Below are 21,427 nucleotides of genomic sequence, written 5' to 3' on the forward strand. Positions count from 1 at the left end.
TCCCACTGGAAATGTGGAGAGACTGGAAACATTCCTCGCCGGACAATAGGCTATCAAAGACCCCACAGACCACACCCTGTAGTTCACAGACATGAATCAGGCAGCAACAGGTTACACAAGCGCTGATGCAGAGGTAACGGAACTGAGCAGAGAGCTCTGCTTACGGTTTCACAATCAGACTGAAGTGCAACTCTGCCCTGTCTCAACCTGAACATCATATGACAATCTGTGAGTTGGCAGCAGCGATGAGAATGTGCAATGAGACGATTAATATATGTGTGTACAAATAAAGATGACTCACATGGTTTTCACGTGATACACATTTGCTTTTTAAAAGGTTGATCCAACATTCAGGCTCCAACATTAATCATGCTAAAAGCACAAAATAAACATTCTGTTTGTAGATAATTGCAGCTTTCCCCCTTGTTTATATGTTGAAAAACACAGGATGGGACTCCACATAATTTTCATTTGACTTTTAATTGTGAAGACTAATGTTTACACACTACCATGTCTTCAGAAGACTTGATTGGTCAGTTATCTTTGCCCTCTAACGTGTAAGGAAATCATTTTAAAAAATGAAACAAGTAAAATCATGGAATTTCTGGTTTTGTATGACCAAATAAAATAAGCAAGCTGCCAGTACTAGAAGCTAAAACATGACCATCAAGTTCTTAAAATAACCAGTTGTTAATCAGTTAATCTACTTATCATTTTAGCCCTAAACAAGAACAAAGTGTGACTGCTGTGAGAACTGAGAGCATGCTCTGTTATTTTTAGTGTCTCCATCTAACTGAAATGAAACATTAAAAAAGACTTACTTAATAAAACAGAAAAATGACTACACCTGAAGAGGTGATATATGACTCACACCAGGTAGGCTGTGTGAACAATGTGAGTTGGATGTTGGTGAGAAACAAAAGAGCATTATGTCATTGATGTGGCTGAGCTACAGGATGGGAGGTGTCACTTTAACACCAGGTTGCACATCCTGATTACAGGGACAGATAAAATGCAGTTGCTATCTATAATCGAGTTTACTAATCATGCGCACAGAGACTTTCCACGTTTACGGTCTTGCTGCAAAGCAAACAATGATGTGGCAGCCCATTTGGCAACCAATACAAATAATGCCTTTACAATCTGATCTTGAGCTGTGCTAGTCTAGGCAGGTAAAAAGAGCGGCACTAAATGCAGCTTTGTATGTTTTCATAAGCTTGTTTAAAAGCAGAAGCGGTCAACTTTTTACAGCCACTGTGCCTCACAGCGCTTTAAACCCGCTGACTGCTTTCAGTGCCTGCATCTAATCAAGCTTCTAGCCCCATTATCTCTCCCTCCCATTTGCTCCCTCGTTCCCCCACTCTGACCTTACAAGGAGAGGCAACAGGGTTGATGTCATTGAATGAAGAATGCTGCAAGAATCCAGAGAGAAAAGAGAGCAGGAGGAGGAGGAGGAGGACGAAGAGGGGGTCTGACTGGACAGTTTATGAACACACACACACAGAGAGAGAGGGAGAGAGAGGGAGATTTTGTTTACATAGTAATGCACAAGTCCTAAGCCAGACTCAAACGAGAAAGAACTTGTTTGGAAGGATGGTGTCATTCTTTCTCCAGGCTGAAAAGCAAAGGGGGAGGGTCTAATAGCTGGAGAGGGGAAGAGAGAAAGAGAAGTTGCCATTACTGACAACTCTTACTCAGCCCAGGAGCCAGAGAGGAGGAAGAAGAACAAAAGGAAAAGGGGGGAAGTAAAAGGGAGATCCACAGTGCAGCTGTGCTAACAGGGTAAGTAAATGTCTCTCTTGTGACTGGGATCAGGATGGAAGGAGGTGGTGGCATGCTTTAGTTACGTGAGCAAATTTTTACAGGTTACCTAATAAGGTAAAGTCCTTCTGCAGCAGCATGCTAGGGCAGATTTTCGTTACTCGGAAGGAGGTGTTGAAGGAATGTCAGCTTTGTTGGCGTGACAAGCAGTGTGGATTTGTCATAAGGTTCGGTTTTTACCGTTAGAAAAAAACAATGGTGCAGAAAGACACCTCGTGGTGTGCGGGGCTTCCCTGGTGTCTCTGTCAGACCAGCAGTTTAGCGTTGAACGTGAACAAATCCACTTTCCAGCTGATGATACTGATGATAAGGCATGGCTATGCGGAAGCTCCGGCAGGAAGTCCAGCTTTTCTAAAAAAAAAAAAAAAAAAAAAAAAAGTTGTTTAAGCTAGGCAGCTAGCCATGCAGCTGTATGCTTTTATTTATTTCACAGGGTAGCACAATTATTACATTTGATGACAGTGCTACTGGGACAAACTGGTTTCCATATGTGGTAAAGTTACAAAAAAAGGGCAGTGGTGTTTGCGTTTCACCGGGGCGAAACCTACTGACCAAAGCATGAGTCGCCTGGGAGTGTAGGGGCGTGTGCGGAGCTAATAGTACCATTAGTGTGACTGATGCTAAGCCACGCAGGTTACCACACAGCTGACCTACGGTGCAGGTGAGTATCGGTAAAAAGACATTTTAGTTGGTGTAATTTTGGGGTTAACGTGTGTTAAAGCTAAACTGGATGGGCTAACGTTGTCATGGCGTTGTGTATGTTAATATTAACCTGATTGGGACACGTCGTTAGCTACGCTAGCCAGCTTTAGCGTAAAACCTTCATTTGTTAGCCTTAATTTTGCCCTAATGAAGGGTTGGTTCAAGTACCCTAGCTGCCGCTCACCCAAGCCTGTCAGCTGTCAAAGTAATGACCAACAGATGTGAACCTAACTGAGCAGCAAACTACTGTACATAGAGTATGTTAAACCTATTGATTGTGCCAGTAGGTGGAACTTGACTTCGCTGTTATAACTCCATTGATTAGGGCTGTAAGCATGGCTGTTTCAACTCTTCAGCGCAGGGGTGTCACACTTATTTTAGTTCTTGGTGCACAGCTAGCCTACTTTAATCTGAAGTGGGCCGGACCAGTAAAACCATTACATCAGGTTTTTCCCCCTCCTGCAGGGCATTCAGGCCCTGCAGGTGGGGCCCGGTGCTGTGCCAAAAAGTGATCATCTGCTAGACAGTGACTTCGGATGTTTCTCTGTGCAGTACCTTTGGTTATATTGGTGATATAATGTAGTCAACACAATTTTCGAAGCAGTTGTGCATAAAATTAAAAAAATGCTGGTTTTGTAAGCATCTTTAAGACGCTGGGTTATTGTACTCACTTTTTGTTCTACGTTATAATCAGTCCAGTCCTTTGTGGCCACTTTAAATATCTTTATAGAACTGTAATGTTATATTTTTTTATTGTTGCTATCTGCTGTCAAAAGAGCTATGACAATATTAATGACCGTTTTTACCCAGATAAATTAATGATATGTAAGTCACTTTGCCATAAGCTGATTAAAGCTTCTGCCTTGTGATAAAATGTTCTTCTTGGCTCAAAATGGTTTGGTATCATTAATGTTACCAAGTCATATTGAAACGACTCGTTTTCAACAGTTTAAATATAGAAAATCATTTTTGAGCAGATACCAGAAGTCACATTTTACCACAGCACCTTCTTTTTTGCTGATATTTCTTCATACTAATTTAAGATGGATCTCTCTCTCTCTCTCTCTCTCTCTCTTTTTTTTAAATACAAACTGAGTTGTGTGTGGCATGCTGGACAAAACTGCTTGGGGTGACCTAAGAAGAATAAATGGGATTCTTACATAATTAAGCCAGTCTACTGTCAATAGATGGGAACTAAAGTGTGTTTTAAAAGGCACAAAGTCTTTGTATGAGTGTTGGAACTAAACATAAATAGTATTTTTGACTCAACCAAGATGGAGAAAGAGCTTCAGCTTTACATAATAATCCTGAAGTCTTCACACCAGGGCATGTTAACATTTTATTGAAAGAATTGAATTTATAATGATCACGTTGCACTTTTTTTCACCTTCAGTGCCATCTAGAGGGCTGTTTCTTGTCCCCCCAGGCCAAATGTTTGACACCTTTCCTTTATTGTTGTGTGCCATAATGAGGTGAATGAAATATTTAGAACACTTCTGACTATTCTTGTCACAACCACACCCAAAATAAAGCAGAAGACATCACCTTTCTGACACTGTCAACAAAAACTGAAAATGTTTGAGCTTCATCAAAGTATGATAGAGCTGGACTGCACTAGTATCAGTTGAGCTAAGCTCAAATAAGCTGGCTATTAGAAAGGAATAAGACTGTACACTGGATTGTGCTTTTACAAATGCAAGTGTCCAACGGTGGTGTAAAATATCAGGAATGTGTAGGGTATATGGAGGGAAAGTATCAGTCACTAACAGGCAAATTATAACAGCAGGCAGTGGTGGAGACAAATGTACAGCTTTGCATACTAACATGCGATTAGTGCTCAGCGGATTAAAGGAAATTGGGGCTTGTATGGATATACCATTTTTAGCATAGATTTCTACAATCCTGAGAATGTTAAATTCCTCTGACTAGGAGGACTCAATGAGCCTTAACCCAAGGCCACAGTAACTAAGCTGTGTTTAAGAACAACTTAAAGTACGAACACTCTGGTCTGGGGTTTGTGTGGTGCTGTTGCAAAGACTGGGAATATTATGATCTCTGACGCCTCTGTAAATTGGTGAGGCAACTAAAAGATATGAGAACAAGGACTAAATCGAGCAAAGAGCAATCCTCCTTAATTGTAGGAGCTGTGAATCAAAAGGCACGAGTTATTGTAGAGGAACACTTTGCCTCAAATCACTTTTTTTGTCTCTCACTTCCTCCTGACTCCTCTTTGGCCAACACTAGACTGTATGTAAATACATTAAGAAAGACTTTGGTGGTGTGAGTGTCTGACATGATAATCCAGTGGATGATGATGTGACCAGTTTTGAAATGTTTCCTGTTTCCATCACTCATCCAGCTGCGGCCTGAGAGCACAGCACTGTTGCTCAATGCACGTCCAGTGACCTGTAAGACTGGACTCAAAAGGGTTGTTTGTCCCCCGCATTAGTGACCCGTGGCCCAGACACGCTTTCCCAGAAACCGGGTGTGCTATTAACATCAGAACAATAGAGAGTTTCATGAACAACACAGTAGTCACAGATAATGTGTCTAACCAGGGAGGAAATACTGGAAGTACTGTTAGGTTTTCTTTGGGGTAGCTGTTCTTTAATATTCCTAGGGTTGATTTGGCTTAAAAAATGAAACTACAGCAGTTTTTTTTTTGTTTGGTTTTTTTTTGTTTTGTGTTGTTTTGTGTTGTTTTTACTCATCCCATGTGGGCATGGTGGTTATGTCACTTGTAAGAAAACAGTATCCACATACTGTGGGTGTTTTTGTTTTCTTTCAGTAGCATTAGGACATAGAATTGTTTAATGAGGCATCGTGTTTCAGTGCTTCCTTTTACAAAGCTGGAGCACAGTATATTAACTAAATTTAGTTCTTCTATAACCATAAACCAACAGGCCGCTGCTAAGTTCAAAGCCTTCCTCGTCAAAAGTGGAATAAAGTTTTCCTTAAAAGCCATATAGTTGCTGCTTTCAGAGACATCTTGTTCGTGTTAAACTTTAAACGCTGTCCAGGACAAAAAGCAGCGATAACCGAAGGCATGCCACAAAATGCCCTGGTTTTACAGTTTTAAATATTATTTCATGCTGTGCCTAAGGTCTTTATTTTATAGTCTTGAAGAAGTATCCCAGTTTTATAAGACAGTGAGCCTGCAGCCACGCTGATGAGTGCAATAACCCTACTGGTTTCTATATCCTTCAGGTAGTTAGGCTGTTTACACTTAACCTCAGTCTTTTTCTTTTTTGGTGAAAATGAGTTCCTGGTATGAAGGAATCAAAACCAACTGTGCCGGTTTTCTACTCTGTTAAAGCTGTCCAGCCATGTGGCGTTTATACAAAGTTCAAAAGCTAAAGAGCACCATATGTGATCTATGCTCGGTCTGCACGATGCCATCCTTCATCACAGCTGTAATGTAGAAATGACTAAGTGCGTCCTCAAGTGATGTCATTCAGTTCAAGTGGCTGGTAAGAAACCGCAACCGGGGTTTCTCACCCACCACTTCTACTATGATTCTCAGAAAAGACTATGAGATACAAAAATGTATAGCTGTGCTCCTTTACAGAAGATTAATACATACATTGGATTATGAGGGCAAGCAAAGACATCCATGTCTTGTTAAAAGACAAAAAAAAACACTGCAAAGATGCATAGAAGGAAATGGTGATTAGGGGAAAGCAGAAAATGGGGGAAAGGGGGGGGGGGGTGATGTCATTGAGTTGGTGTGCCAGAAATGTTCCTCAGCTGAGGGTCTCTCTCATCTCAAGGATCAGGTTTCAAGATTTGCAGCAGGGCATCTGGACCTGAGTGTGTGGTGATCTCACCGCCTTGAATCCCCCAAGACTGCATCGAGGAACATATGAAACCTAACGCTAGCTTATCATCACTGTTTGAATAATTAAGAGGACTATTGTTGATTTAGAAACTGTAACTAAAGGGCGAACTCATAGCCTCCCATTTTAAGAAGGCACTCATTTTAGAAAGCCACATGGAGTTAAGTGTTCTGTTTAGAGTCTGTTGTGGCCACTACTTTCAACATGAAGTAGGTCTTGATAGTAGGTTAATAAGTAGCCAGCTATTTTTCCAAAAGGCTGAACACTCTTTCTTTGAGTAGTCTTATTCTCCCATTCCTGCAGGCAGTAGTGGAGCCTCTCTGATGCCACTTTCACCTCTTTACAAATGAAACAAAATGGTTTACACCATATCACGCTCAGATTCTTCTTTACAGTTAAACGAATTTATTCTGTCTAGGTGACTCTAGTGTGCACTATAAGCAAAGAAGAAGCGAGAGGAAGGTGAAGGAGAAAAAGCAAACCGAGGGAAATCGGCTGTTAACACATTTCTTTCAAAATAAAGTTGAGCAGAGCACAGCTGAAAGGTACAGAAGTGTCGAGCTGTTAAAACCAGAGTGACACTGTCATAATTACCTAGCACAAGTTAATATTATGAAACGCATGAGCCCTAATTTTAGGGTGCAGTATCTTGCACAAGGACTCTCCAACATACAGACGAAGGAGCCGAGAATCTAACCACTGAAGTTTTGAATAGCAGACAGCCTGCTCTAAATCCCAGTCACCATGAACAAGACTCTTTGGGAGGCACAGATGAGAACTGGGTAACCAGTGAGTAGTGTAAGGGCTTCATCCAGGAGTGTGGCTGAAGCAGATATTGTGATGTGTATGATTTGACATGAAGATGATTCAAAAAGCCAAGTTTAGTTTCCCTTATCCAAAAAAAGACTTTGTTGACAGCCACTTTGAAGAAAGCCACCATCTTGGCTAATGGGGTTTACCAAAGAAGTCATCATAAAAGGGTAACTATAGCAGTTTGGGTACCACCTACAGAGAATTTCCCTGTAATGCTAAATTTCTGCTGCACTATTAAGCTTTATCATATGTTGGACCAGTTGGTGGGCAGTGAGCTATCTAAGACATTCTGAGGAAATTGCATTTTCAAATGCCACAATGACATGGCTTCTTAATTTAAAAAACAAACAAACATGGATGCAGGTACTTATTTATATGGGGATAGATGCATTTATTATTTCTTTTGCTTTTGCAAGTTCTAATCAAACCTTTGCACACTCATGCAAACACATGCACCACTAAATTATTAAGTATCTGGAAGACTGGCTGGTATAGTATCTCATTTAGTAAACATAATTTATTGTAATGTGTATTACTGTATTGGTATTAGTTACTGTAACTTCAGTGTTACAGTACCCGTGTAGTATCAGACACTCGGTTAATCTTTTACATTTATCAGGATAATAAAATCATTTACAATTATGGTGACCTCTGATCTCTTGTCCCTTAACACCAAAGAGGTTGATAAAAGGTATCTGGCTATAAACAGCTTAAGAGGCTATTTATCAGTCGCGTATGTGTCAGTCTGTGTAACAGATAAGGAGCAAAGAGATGTGATACATGGTACAGGCTGTTGAGCAATGAGGGTTGAAATGTCGAGGGATCGAAACTGCAAACTCATCATAGATGTTTGTTTGTTTATTTATTTATTTATTTTAATGTGGTTCATAAACAGTTGTCAATTACTGGTTATTCCAATGAACTCTACAGACTGCTGTCTCAATTGTTTGTTAAAAACGACAAGTAACAGAGCGTCCTTTTTACATAAATGTTTAAGGGTCATATCAATATATAGGATGGGTGGCTATTCAGATTTTCCTTTAGAAAATACCTTTGACACATGAATCATGGCTAGAAGTGTCTCGTATCAAATTTTAAGTGAAAAGGGGGCTTAAGTTACAAAAAAAAAATGTAATGACCAAAATGGTAAAAGCTAGATGCATCAAGCAGGATCTCTGCTGCAGTGATTATTCATCTCATGAAACTTTGTCTTGTAAAAAGGAAATCTCTTGCTCACGACTTTTTACTGGTATTCAATAATGCACGGAAAATATGCTCAAAGCATGAATCATGACCCTGTGCGGTTAATGTGGTACTTTCACATCAATCTATGATTCAAAAAAGGATGCCAGACTATGTCATGACGCAGTGGAGCAGCTGACACTTGTGTGAAAGTTTTAACACCGTTGGTTTGGACATATATGGTTAGAATTGTTTACCATCAATAAATCTTGCGCTGGAGGAAGCTGACCCTGAAAGCAGAAGTACTGCCGTCTCATCAGAGAAGCTAGTAAATCATGAGCACCAGGAGGAGCTGTGAGGGTTTTCGTGTCTTGTCAGAACATGAAGCGTTGTCTGTGTCCCAACAAAAAGGAATGAGGATGACATGCTCACTGTTATTCCTGTTTGGTTTAGTTTTTACCATCCTTTCGGCTCTGTCTACATAAAAGTTTAAAAGCCTGTATCAAACCCCATCTCTTTTCTTTTTTTTTTTTTGGAAAGCATATATGATAACTCTTGTTTTTTTCCATAACAACAACTAATAGTCTACATTTTAACCAAAATGCAAAGCATTTTCTTGATGTTTTATGTAAAAGTTACTGCATCTTTGCCTCTAAAAGTAAGTCTCTGCTTTAAGGAGTCCATTTCAGTCCTATGATAGCAAAATATTTTCAATAATATTTCCGTGGCAGTCTCTCATCATCTCTATCAAAAGAACCTTGGCAACATTATTAACATACTAGGAATTTATTTCCTTTTTAAGGAAAAACCATGCACAGCAGCTCCTCTGCAGTAATAGAAATGTTGAACCAAAGAAAGCTGTATCAGTACACACTGCTTTGCTTTGTCGGGTCGGTTGTAAAAACATAACTTTTGTAGGAACTGCCTTCAGTACAGCAAGCTTATAATTGATGCACATTTACTGGATTGTTATTAAACTGCAAGCGACTGAGAAAACGGTTTCGCACTCCTCTCAGTGTTTCCCCACACATAAACTTTACTTCTCGGAGCCCCACAGGCTTATTAATGACCACCCAAGAATATTTGGCAACTTATCTTAGCAGTTCTTTCCTGTGTTTCCATACTGAGCATTGCTGCTGTGGCATAATTTCCCTAATTTTCTAACATAGACTGTGTAAATGGACGTAGCCACCATGACATCACTCATCGGTTAATAAAGTCCTCTTATGAAACCTTTAGATACTTTGCTATTTTGAAAGGAGAGCTTGGTGAACATGAGTTGCCCAGCATACCCTCAATCCCCCCCCCCTTCTCACTCCTACAGTGGACTGGATGACATGTTTTATTCAGTGTGACCTGAAACAAGCAGTTGAGCCCATAAACCCATAAGGAAAGTATTACTGAGGTCACAGAGCAAGACAGCTGTGCTCTGCTTGTACCCAGAGGAGTTGCCCCCTGCTGGCCTTTAAAAAGAAGGCAGGTTTAAGGGACTTCCATCAGACCTGGAAGCTTGATCAATCTTTTCTATTGTTTGTGTATTTCCATGTTTGAACTCCAACTCCACCTTCTCGGATTGCAGTTGAAGACACGTGCCTGTCCACCCTCCTCAAATATAATCTAAATATGTAGGACACATCGCTTCCGTGACATTTATGAACCCAAAAAGTGCAAAGTAAGATTAAATGACGCACAGCAAATCACATATTGCTCATTGCCTTCACTTTATCTAATTGTTTCCATGTGCAACTCACTCTGTCAAATGTTATGACTTCATGGCTTTAAGGAGATACCATATCTGGAGTAGTCGTCCAAGGACGTTCAACCGACGTTGTTCAACCTTTGCCACAGTTCAGATCATTATTTTTATGTATTTTAAAGCTTCAGAATAAAACTGTTAAATGGCAACAGTGTATGAGTTAAGACAGATCGGATGCAGGGTTGGATTTGTGTGCGTGGACGATTATGTTGGAACAAACATGCTTTTGACTAAAGGTCATGTCTGGGGCCGGTAGCCTTCAGGGAAATATTTGCAGACTTGGCGAGGAATCTCGGTGGAGACACAGGACTTACGTCAACGTTTGTTTATCCACCAGCATATGTGAAGTAAATATTTGAGCTCAGCTTTACATAAAAATGTTACGATAGCTGCCATCGTACTCTGAGCAAAGTGGCCGCACTCTGAAAAACATGCACTTGCTGCGTTTTATACCACTGTAAACAACCATGTGTTGCTTATTGTAAATTATCTCTGACATCGGGGAGTGCCACTGTGTCTGTCAGCTCTGTATGCATGGCCTCAGGAAATTTTCACACACTTGGCTCTCTCGTGCTTTCTCATTCCGCTGTAGACTATTTGCCAAAGCCTTTTTGTTTAAAGAGTAATGTTGGTTTTGCAGAATGCTTATGGGTTATTTTCTTCCTTACTGCTATTTCACTAAAACCAGAAATGGTCCAAACTAGGGCTGGGCTATATCATACCGTTCACGGTAATACCGGTGTAATGTTGGGCAACGATAGGAAAATGAAATATCGTGATAGAATATGGGTAAAACGCGCATGCGCACTGCCTTTGTTTACACACGCACATGGCGGCGACGCAGAATAAGAAGAGCGAAAGTGGATCGTTAAATGAAACGGATGAACCAGAATTGGTTTGTAAAAATGCTGCAACTTCAGTGGTGTGTAACTGGTTTAGCTTTCGTCCGTTAGATACACAACAAAGCACTATTTTTGGTAGAGCATGCGAGCGGGCCGTTGTTATTACAGTGTTTTTTTTTGAAAATACGGCACACTTAAAATCAATCCTTTGATTTTTCTGAAATTCGACAGTGCCCCTTATAATCCCGTGTGCCTTATGTATGAATTCTGGTTGTGTTTACTGACCTCGAAACGATTTTATGTGGTACACGTGTTTTAGTACGACTTTGCTAAGCTACGAACCCGCATCGCTTGATGGATTGTCGGATCATTACGGCTATCGTAGGCAGGCGCCTCGCGGAGTGATATGTACTGCGCTTCAACATAATATTACGGTATTGTGTGTGTATAACCTCTTAAGTTTTGTGGATATTATACATGGTTATGCTGAGGATATGTCGGCCAATTTCCACTGGAAATGCCTTTTGGTTAAACTGTCAGCAAGGAATTTGCATTTGCACTGTTAATTTTTTTTATATAACTTTAATGCACTTAAAAAAGCTGCTTAAGTGAAAATACATTGATGTTTGTTTGTTTTTTTGCACGAATAAAGTTGAGGAGTTGTAAAGTATTTTGTCTAGTGTCAATTATATCGTCACTTATCGTTATCGCAAATTTTCAAATGTATATCGTGATAAATATTTTTGGTCATATCGCCCTGCTCTAGTCCAAACTAAATTTTTTGAGATGCCACAATAAAGGTCAGTTATTTTTACTTGGACTTCAGGGATAGAGATGGTACCCAGTAGATGCTCATTTTAAGAGTGTGCTGATTTTCCGTTAATGCAAAATACTTGTCATGCATCCTATTCCATTAAAAAAAAAGTGCTGTGGAAAAATGTAATCTAAATTAATTAATTTGCATATATAATTTAGGCTTTTTTACTGGCTCCCAATGGGACCCTGTGTTGAAAATATAAGTAAGCAAGATTGGTCAGCATATTGTAAAGGCAAAGAACCTTACTTAGTAGAATTCAGTGCATGTTGTTGCTATTTCTGGTCATGCAATTAAAATGTGTAAAACGTATGGTTTATCTTTGGTGTTCTAGGAAAAAAAACACATTTTAAGTTGTATTTAATTCCAAAATTTACAAAGGAAACATCAAATGTTAAAATTAAAGTATTACTAGTTGGAAAACAGATGAGGTTTGAAATAATGCAAAACAAAAATTTAAAGAATTTGGGAAGTGTCACAGAATCTGGAGAAATCCTGTATGAAAAGACTAACACACTGACACAACAATGTCTGTAAAAAAAGGGCAAAGATGTGGAATATTTTCACTATGTGATAACACACACTTCAATCGTGATAACCATTGTTGTTGATCTCTGCGCCTAGATGCCACCCCCGCTTGTTTTTGCAACTGCTCCACCACCATCCACAACTTGTCTTAACTTGTAAAGCTCTGACAAGCTTCAGTTTTAATTGAAACACAGGTGACAAAAATTAAGCATATTTTTGTAAAAAATACAATTAAATTAAAAAAAATCAGTGTTGAGTAATTACAATGTCTAAAGCGGATTATAATTGGGCTTTGATTTGCAACTGTGTCAGGCCAAGCGTTTCACTAATGTGTCATCACCACTAATGCAAAAATGCAGGACGTGCATCTGCTGCCAAGGAATGCAAGCCCTTTGAGTTCAGTCAGCTGATTAACGTTGCTTTTATCATGTGGATTGTAACAGTAGGAATTCTGAGGCTGTACGCTCTTTGATCGTCACTGCAGCTTGTTTCATGTTTCTCTGTTTAAAACAAAAAATTACATTTCCTGTACGGTAACCCCTCGTTGTGTTCCCTGTTGTCATCCTCAGATAAATACAGAAAATGGAGGACTCCAACAGCAACAAGCCATTTATGGTGACATCCTCTCTGAACTTCAAAGTCACCACCCCTTCCTTCTACAACCAGCCAAAGAAGTTTGCTTCTGTGGCCCCCCCACGACCCAAAAGTCAAACACCTCCTTCAGCTCCATCACCAACACCAGTAGGCACAGGTGTTATTGGCCGAGTTGGAGACCTGCCTCCACCGCCCCCTTCGCTCTGTTATGGTATTTACATTTATCTATTCATTTATTTTTGTCTGTATTAAGTTGTATCCACTGAAAAAAGCCCCCATTCCCTATCCCGCCCACTGCTGCTTCTTATGCTAGAGCATGCAGAGCTTCACGGTTGAGTACAGGATGGCTGTGGTACTGTCTGTCTCTCCAGCACATTACATTACTGTGCTCTTAACGCCTGCCTTTTAAGGGTTCTTCTGAAATATGCAGATAGTCTGGGCGATCTTGCTTTTGTTGGGAAATTTCGTTTTTACTTTTAGAGCTGTGCACAATTACACTTCTATAAATGCAAACAATCAGACAGTTCAAATTAAAGGTTGTAAGGATGTAAATGCAGGGTATTTCCTACAAGGTAGGAAATGCATTTGGTTGTGTTAAGATGCCAAAAACGCATTTAAAGCCACTTTTGGCTTTATTCACAAGAGGTCACCACACAAGTATCTCCAAATGTTTTATTTATTTATTTATGCCGAATACCCTTCCTGACACACACCCAAAGAGATTGTCTCCTCCTGTGATTGAACCAAGAGTCTTTTGCTAATCTAAACATGTTTCTTGTTTTATCAAAAAAACCTCCTCAGGGCGCCTTTTAATGCATAAAAGTACATAACAGGATACATATCAGGATACATACCAGGCATCAGTGCAACAGCCAACCAGCAGATCTCAAAGTGGCCAAATATTCCAGACAGTTTTGATGTTTTGCTGTCCTGTTTTGTGTTAAATTGAAGTGGTAATACTTGGACGTTATTTTTGTGACTGCTTTTAACCAACCATCCCTCCTTGTTTTTGTCAGACTTTCCGCCCCCTCCTCCTCCTCCACTGGATGATGATTTGCCAGCCCCTCCCCCTGAATGCTCCACCATTCCCACTGCCTCTGATGCTCCCCCTCCCGCGTTCCCCGCTCCACCTCCAGTGGCAGATGACCTGCCCCTCCCAGCTCCCCCAGAGGAGAGCCGCTGTCCACCCACCTGTCCCTCTCCCCCTCCTCCCCCTCCTCCTCCACCTCTCCCTGCCTCCAGTACCAATGCTTTCAGTTCTTCGGGGACCCCACAGGTGAGTCACAGTGGTGTCTTCATCCTCCTGCACAGTGCTTCCTTCCTAACTGCATTTAAATATAATTGGATAATTATTTAGGACATTTTTGTGCGACCATATTGAGTCTGTGGACTGACTGTTGGCAGGAAATGCTGTCTTTTGAGATTTTTCCCACAAATTATATTAGCATTAGTCCGGGGTAAATCACCCACTTTCATTCGTCTGACAGGATTATTTCCAATTTACGTCACTAAAATACTTCTTAGGCATGCAATGTGTTTTGAGCTTTATTGTGGAGATGTGTATTGTAGGCTTTCATTAGTTCCAGTTTGATTGTTGGGCTACAAGAGCAACATAAAGACAAATTATTTTTATTATTCTTTTTGGAAGTGCTAAAAAATGGCTGTAAAATAATATAAATATGATTTAAACCTCATGTTTGTATCAGCATTGAGCCCGTGCTAAATGATAATCAGCAAACAGCCAGATAAGTAACTGAAAATACAATATTCTCTTTCATCTAACCAGAAATATTAACATAGCAAGCATTTATCATCATTATAATCACCTTTTTAAGCTTGCTTGTCATCGTTCTTTCATTTTTGTGTTTTGTCACATTAGTAATTGTTCAAGCGCTGCATATTGTACCCACTTTGGTTACATTATTTTTTTAAATATCCATATTTAATGTTTTTGCTGTGTATTTATAGTCTGTAACAAAGTAACCTCTTCAGCTACATTTCTGCTCCTTACTCATCCATCCATCCTTTTTGCTTCATCGTGATTCCCCAATTTGTGTATATTAACTTTATTTCTGTGATCTCCATTCTTCCGCCACCAGAGATTTACGGAGAAGCAGACAAGTTTTGATAAACAGCTCAACTCTCTGACTGGCATGTTGTCTGAGATGGAGACCAAGGGACCTTTCAACCCCAAGGTATAATGCACAGGAAAATTAAGACTACAGTATAAACATTTTGGTTTTCAAAATGCATTTAGTGGATAGCAGTGAATACAAGTGTAAACAACTGCCATGAAACTCCTTGGTCAGGTGCACTGGGACACATTTGACCACATTTCTTTTGTAGTGTAAATATAGATGCGTCCCCGACAGACGTAAGAGAAACAAGAACAATAATGGGGGACATGGTGGTGTTGTAGCTTGTCTTCACCCTTATATAGTGTGTGCTGATCTATTTTACCCTCTGAGCGAGATGCTGACATTAACAAAGTACTAATGGGTGGAAATGGCAATACGTCTTGGTTGTTTACTTGTGTTTAGATTCCTGAAATGGATTTAAAAGGCAAGTGTAAACAGAGGTTGCCTACAGAGCAAACAACCAGATGAGTAGCAAAGTGACAAGACTCAGAGGAAGCCAGCTGTATAAAAACAAACTGACTCCTGTGGAGAAGAGAAAAAGGTAATGCTACATGGGTCAGGAGAAATATTTTGGGGACATACCAGGTTGGTTTCATTAGTCTCCCTTCGTCTGTTCAGGTGGAAAGAAGTCAATTAGTAGTGAACTGTTCGCACGGCGCACCAGACTGAAAGAGAAAACAAAAAGTGAGATAGCCGGTGATTCACACTGAGAGAAGAGACACTTGCAGAGAGGCAGAGTGATGCACGCAGAAGTGAGTGGAGAGCATTAGAGTGTGATGAAACCAGAGTGTGCTGCCAGGGACCCAGTGAGAGGGCCATAAATGGAGAGTGTTTTTAATCCAACAGGGAGGTACTGGATCAAGGCAGAATAATGCTGGCTCAAAACCTGCAAAATAAATGTCAGAAAGACGAAGCACTTCTGATAAGCTCAAACTTTGGAGCGCCTCCAGTGTTTACTTTAATCAAAGTACCTCATTCAGTATTATGATAGTGTCTGCTTGTAGCATTTCACCATGCAGGGAATATTAACTTCCCTCAATTCAATTATAGTTCATGGTAAATCAGAAAAACTCCATTCTTACGTGAAATTAGCGTTGTTGTTTTTTTTTCTTTTCTTTGCTTTTCCATCATAATAATTTTTTGTTTAATGTTATTTCACCCACAGATACCGAGCCAGTATTCATCAGCACCAGCACCCAAGGTCTCAGCTCCTCCAACCGCTCCCAAACCAGCCCTTTCCTTCCTCCCACCTCCCGAGATGGGCGATCGCCCTCCTCCTGCGCCCTGGGCAGAGGAACTCAAAGCCAGAACGAACCGACAGGGCAATCACAACACTGCGCCAAACTCTGCCGCTCAGTCTTTCGCTAAAGCACCAGCCGTGGCTCCCAAGTCTGGATTCGGAGGAAGAACGACGACATCATCAGCTTCTCTGGCGCAAAAAATCAACCAGAACCTGAACCAGACGCCCACCACTGCCAGCAGTGCACCTAAGCCTTCCCCTCCCATAGCTACTTGCTCTTTCCCTCCATCTCCTGCGGCTCCGCCTGCACCTCCTGCTCCACCAAATAACATGGCCACTGCACCGGCTGCTAATCACGTAAAGAGTTCTCCCTTTGCCAGTCAGATGAACGCAAACCAAAACACTCCTTCTGCTGTGCCACCTCCTCAACCCAAAACGATGGCATCTCCGCCCTCCTCCTTTAACCAGCCAATGAAAACTACCCCTGCATCGACGGTATGTTCCTGCTTTTTGCTTTGCATGCAGTGTGGAAAGTCACAGGAAGTACAGATAATTGATTGTCAGTAGATAGGAATGCTGGACATGCACAGTGTTTTCAAAGGTACAGTTATAAATAACAAAATCCAATATAAGACGCGTATGAAACTATAACATGCCTTAAAAAATTTATACATATGCACTTATGGCTTCTTCCTCTTCTGTGGCAGCCCTCACCCCCGGGCCCAGTTCCTAGTGCAGGTGGAGGTGTTCCTCTGAACATGAAAGAAGTGGAGGAGCTGGAGAGGATGACCAAGGACTTCATTAGAAACATGGACGCGAACCCACCTCTCATCACCTCCCCTCCTACAGGTGCAGACACGAAACTTCAAATAAAGCACACTTTTATTTCACTCGTATTTTGCATCTTTCTGATTTAATTAGAAAATAATTTCTTATAATTATCTTCAGAGAGTGCACTGATGTGGCTGAATTTTGAATCTCATTGTTGTTAATTACAGTCATTAAGTAGCTGCTCGTTTGGAAAAACGTGAGTTGGTGGCGTGGGAGAGGCGTTAACAAAAGTAATGGTTTAACTTTTTGATTGTTGATAATCTTAGTGAAATGAATGCAGGAAAAAATATTACCAATGAAATATTAATGTCCCAAACTGCAAATATTCAGCAGACATAAGAAATTATTCACCTTTCAGTTTGCTGACTGGTTGCAAAATGCAGATTGTTATGGACATCAAAATATATTCACAGTTTATCCTTTGTGATCTACAATTTAAATGTGGTCAGCTTTTGTCTCTCCAGTGTTACATCTATGACCCTAAAAAATAAGCTGCATCTTTGGGATAACATATTGACTGTGCAGAACAGTTTACACAAACCAAACAAATGCATAAAACTACAAGTTTCCCATCTGTGTTTATTACACTGTTGTACCAGAGCTGAGTAAAGAGACGGAGAATTTGCTTGTTCATAAAGTTGTTTGTGTATCTTTCTCTTTTCTTCAGAGGTTTGTGGAAAATGTGGTGAGGCTCTCTCCCGTACTCAGCCAGCAGTGAGGGCCATGGATAAACTCTTCCACTCCACCTGCTTCTGTTGCATGACCTGTCACCGCCCCCTGCAGGGCATGCAGTTCTATGACAGGGATGGTTCACCACAGTGTGAGGACTGCTACGTGGTGAGGAGATGCAGACATTTATTCTTCTTATATTTATGCTGAATTGAGTATATAAGGTGCATGTTTAACTAGTTTTTCACCTCCATTCTCCTCACATTCATGCTGTTGCTCCTCAGAGCTCCCTGGCTGTGTGTTCTCGATGTGGGGAGAAGATCACAGACCGTGTGTTGAAGGCAGTTGGACAGTGTTTCCACGCCCACTGTTTCCGCTGCAGCACCTGCTCTTGTGTACTTGAGGGGGCACCCTTTATCACTGATGACAACAACAACCCCTACTGTGTCCAGGATTACCACAGGTCACTATGGATTTCCACATAAAAAAATAGTATATTTCTGTTAATTCCTTATGAGAAGTGATCATGTGGTGCAGTTCTTCTTGCAAACATTCTCAGAACAATGATGTGTGGTTAAAGCCAACAGTTAATTTTGGATTCCAGTATTTGTACCCATATAAATGATCAGTGAGATAGTTTATGCTAGAGGAAAGAACACTTTAAAATCTCCTTCTCATTTTGATCAGATCACTTAAAACTTTGTTTAGAGCTCACTGAGCTCACTCAAAATGTGTTTGACAAAGCCAACTAAACTTTGCTGCAACTTGTTGCCAGGCCCAGAAGCAACACACTTTATTACATCTCAGTGGAATATCACTGATTGTTTCAGTGTTTCCTCAGCTAGGGGTGTGAATGCGTAAGAGTTCAACTGAGGTAATTAACTCAAATCCACCTCCCTTCTCGTAGGCGTTTCTCCCCTATGTGTGTGAGCTGTAATGAACCCATTATTCCAGCCCCGGGCAGCGAGGAGACGGTCAGAGTGGTAGCTCTTGACAAGAACTTCCACCTCAAGTGTTACCGCTGTGAGGTAAGACCTATACATAGTTGTTTTTGTTTGGGTTTGTTGTTTTTTATGTGTGTCACAGGGTGTTTCAGCTTCTGATAATCAATATTTCAATTACTCTGCAGGACTGTGCTCGCCCTCTCTCCATAGAAGCAGATGAAAATGGCTGCTATCCGCTGGATGGCAAGATCCTGTGTATGAAGTGCCACACCCAACGAGCCAAGCAGGCCGCGCACTGATTGGCTAAAGCAGCATCACTCAGTGTAACAATGAACCAAATCCAAAAGCACAGGATTCATCCAGCTGCAGATTTTTTGCCTTTGCGACAGGGCTTTGTTCAGTATATGTGCGCAGGTGTGTGGGTGAATGTTCAGCGTGAATATGTATGTTTGCATGCAGATAAAGTGTAGTATTTCCTTCGTCTTTGTTCACTTTATTCAGTGCAGAGGTAATGTACTGCACCGAAATTGGTTTTATTCCACATCTCCTATTCTCCAATCGCCCATCTCGCCTTCTTTGTTACTAGAGCCTTTTTTTTTTTGGGTGCCAATTGTATGTTTACGCTAAAAATTACCAGCAGAACTTGCACAAGAACAGTTGGGTCAAAAGAACAGTCTGATAAATATAAAGTTGCCTTTCTCTGTTTCTTGCCTAGATGTTGGTAGTAGCATCATAAACTGGTTCCACTGGCTGTATTCTTTCTCTTTGAGCATTTTAACTATGCTTTTTGTGCCTGAGACCGAGGAGTGTAAGAAACCTCCAAATTGACAGTCATGCAGATGTCACCATCCTTGTTGCCTGAGAGTAGAGTACATCTTTTAGATTTCGGTAGTTGTTACACAGCCAGGCATGATTAATGACGCTTTCCTGCCTAGAAAGTACTTCATATCAGCTAGTCTACTCCTAATAGCATTTTAAAGTCGCATAGGGCTTTAAGGCAACAGCAAAAAGAAAAAATAGTGAATATTGCTTTGAGTTTTTGTGATGTGAATTTAATGCTTTACAGGCATGCATTGAATTAACTCTTATTGCTCTCACTACTCGATGATATTGTATAAGGGCAAGATGAGAACAAAAATCAGCTTTTTTTTCTCCTACAAAATAGTTTAGAGCTGATTGAACCATGCTAAGTATTTTTAGATGCATGCTTTGTGGACGGCGAGATTTCGTACAAACAAACGAGCACAGATTTCCCAAGCACAGACTCCATCCTGAGGATCTCACAATCAAAAACCGAGTTACTTTTAACTATCAGCTGTATGGCTGAAAACGGGACCTATCAAGTAATTTCACTGTGCAGGGGCCATTTTATTCAAAGTCATACTGAGAGCATTTTACACATATGTGTAAATAAAATTGCCCCTGCACAAGGTCATTGTAAGCAAACAGCAAATAGAAACAAAACACCAGTGTGTGATGTGCATTTATTATTATCTCTTAGCTTATAAGCTTTGTATGATATAAATCATGGACCTGTTTTTCCTAAGTATTATGGTTGCATACGCAGCAGTACTAAAATAACCTGTCCTGACAGCAGGGTGATAGAAATGTAGAGGCATTTCAGTTCTAGGTAGCAATGTTTAAAAACGCAGACCAAATCTTTCTGTTTAGAGCTTAAGATCAATAAAACGGTTACATGGGATTTGATGTTGTAACATTCATGCGTGGTTTATGTTTGTTTGTTTGACCCTAGTTTCTGGTCCGTTTCTCCCGTTACCGTGATTACCACTATTCTTGCCATTACTTAACTTTTGTACGTTTAGCCTGTTCATGTCGGTTATATACTATTTTATTCTTTTCTTGCTGTTCTGTATTTTGCTAATTAAAGCTTACATTTATTTGGTTTCATTTTAACCTGGCGCCGTGCCTTCTCCATTATTGTATCCTATTGTTCCTTCTGAATTGAGCCTGGTTTGCAGCCACAGAAATGAATTCCTCGGTAAGAAAATTGCTGCTTGTGCTTGCAATTGAGCCTGGTGCAGTAAATCACCAGAATGACTAACAAAACATGGCAATAGTGATTCAGCATTGCATGCTATCTGTGGAAGCAGTGGTGGAATTTCCTCTAGTATTATGTCCTATGTTTCCACCGACTACTCCACCTTTGTGGCCCTGCCTTTGTCATCACCATGTGATATAAACTCTACCATAATGCCTTCATGGCTGCGTTCATCAGGCATTGCATTGTGTTACATCCTATTGTATTACATGTGGATGCCTTGTCCTTTCATATAACTTTTTATACGTTTGATATGTGTGAATGTCTTACATTATTCTAGTCCTATCCATCCTTTTTGGCTGTATCAAAAAATAAAGAGAAATGTTAAATCCATGTCCCAGTCTTTCAATTTCAGTTATGTGCTAATATAATGTATGCACCCACATCGCTGGGTACCTGCACCCAACCGATACCCGTGAAGCATGTTTTCTCTCAGACCCTCAATGTGCTTCACTGCTAGAGTTTGACTGCTCTATCAGTTGTAAACAGCCATATGTTGCGCTGATAATGACGACAGCAGACCTGTGTGCGTATGCATTTAAGCGTACTTTCCAGGAAGAACTATTCACCCTGTTCCAATCCGATGCAGCAACGAATAAGCATAAGCAAGGTACTAGACTCAACTTACCACTACCTGCCTTGTTCTGACGCTTTTACC

General features: G+C 40.6%; 1 protein-coding gene across 2 annotated transcripts; it reads left to right on the forward strand.

Moving 5' to 3' along the window:
* Positions 1 to 1,427: 1,427 nt before the first annotated feature.
* zyx (zyxin) lies at positions 1,428 to 21,102 on the forward strand. Of its 2 annotated transcripts, none has more exons than XM_006802894.3 (10): positions 1,428 to 1,782; positions 12,864 to 13,099; positions 13,905 to 14,164; positions 14,988 to 15,083; positions 16,192 to 16,761; positions 16,974 to 17,115; positions 17,765 to 17,934; positions 18,051 to 18,229; positions 18,674 to 18,794; positions 18,896 to 21,102. In XM_006802894.3, the coding sequence occupies exons 2-10, from the start codon at positions 12,877 to 12,879 to the stop codon at positions 19,007 to 19,009; spliced, it is 1,875 nt and encodes a 624-aa protein (XP_006802957.2). In that variant the 5' UTR covers positions 1,428 to 1,782; positions 12,864 to 12,876; the 3' UTR covers positions 19,010 to 21,102. The 2 variants fall into 2 exon arrangements, with proteins under 2 accessions (XP_006802957.2, XP_006802958.2); XM_006802895.3 differs by lacking the exon at positions 1,428 to 1,782 and adding an exon at positions 2,203 to 2,482.
* Positions 21,103 to 21,427: the final 325 nt, after the last annotated feature.

The sequence above is a fragment of the Neolamprologus brichardi genome, chromosome 11 (assembly GCF_056152115.1).
Source record: "Neolamprologus brichardi isolate AB-2024 chromosome 11, ASM5615211v1, whole genome shotgun sequence".
NCBI classification, from domain to species: Eukaryota; Metazoa; Chordata; class Actinopteri; order Cichliformes; family Cichlidae; genus Neolamprologus; species Neolamprologus brichardi.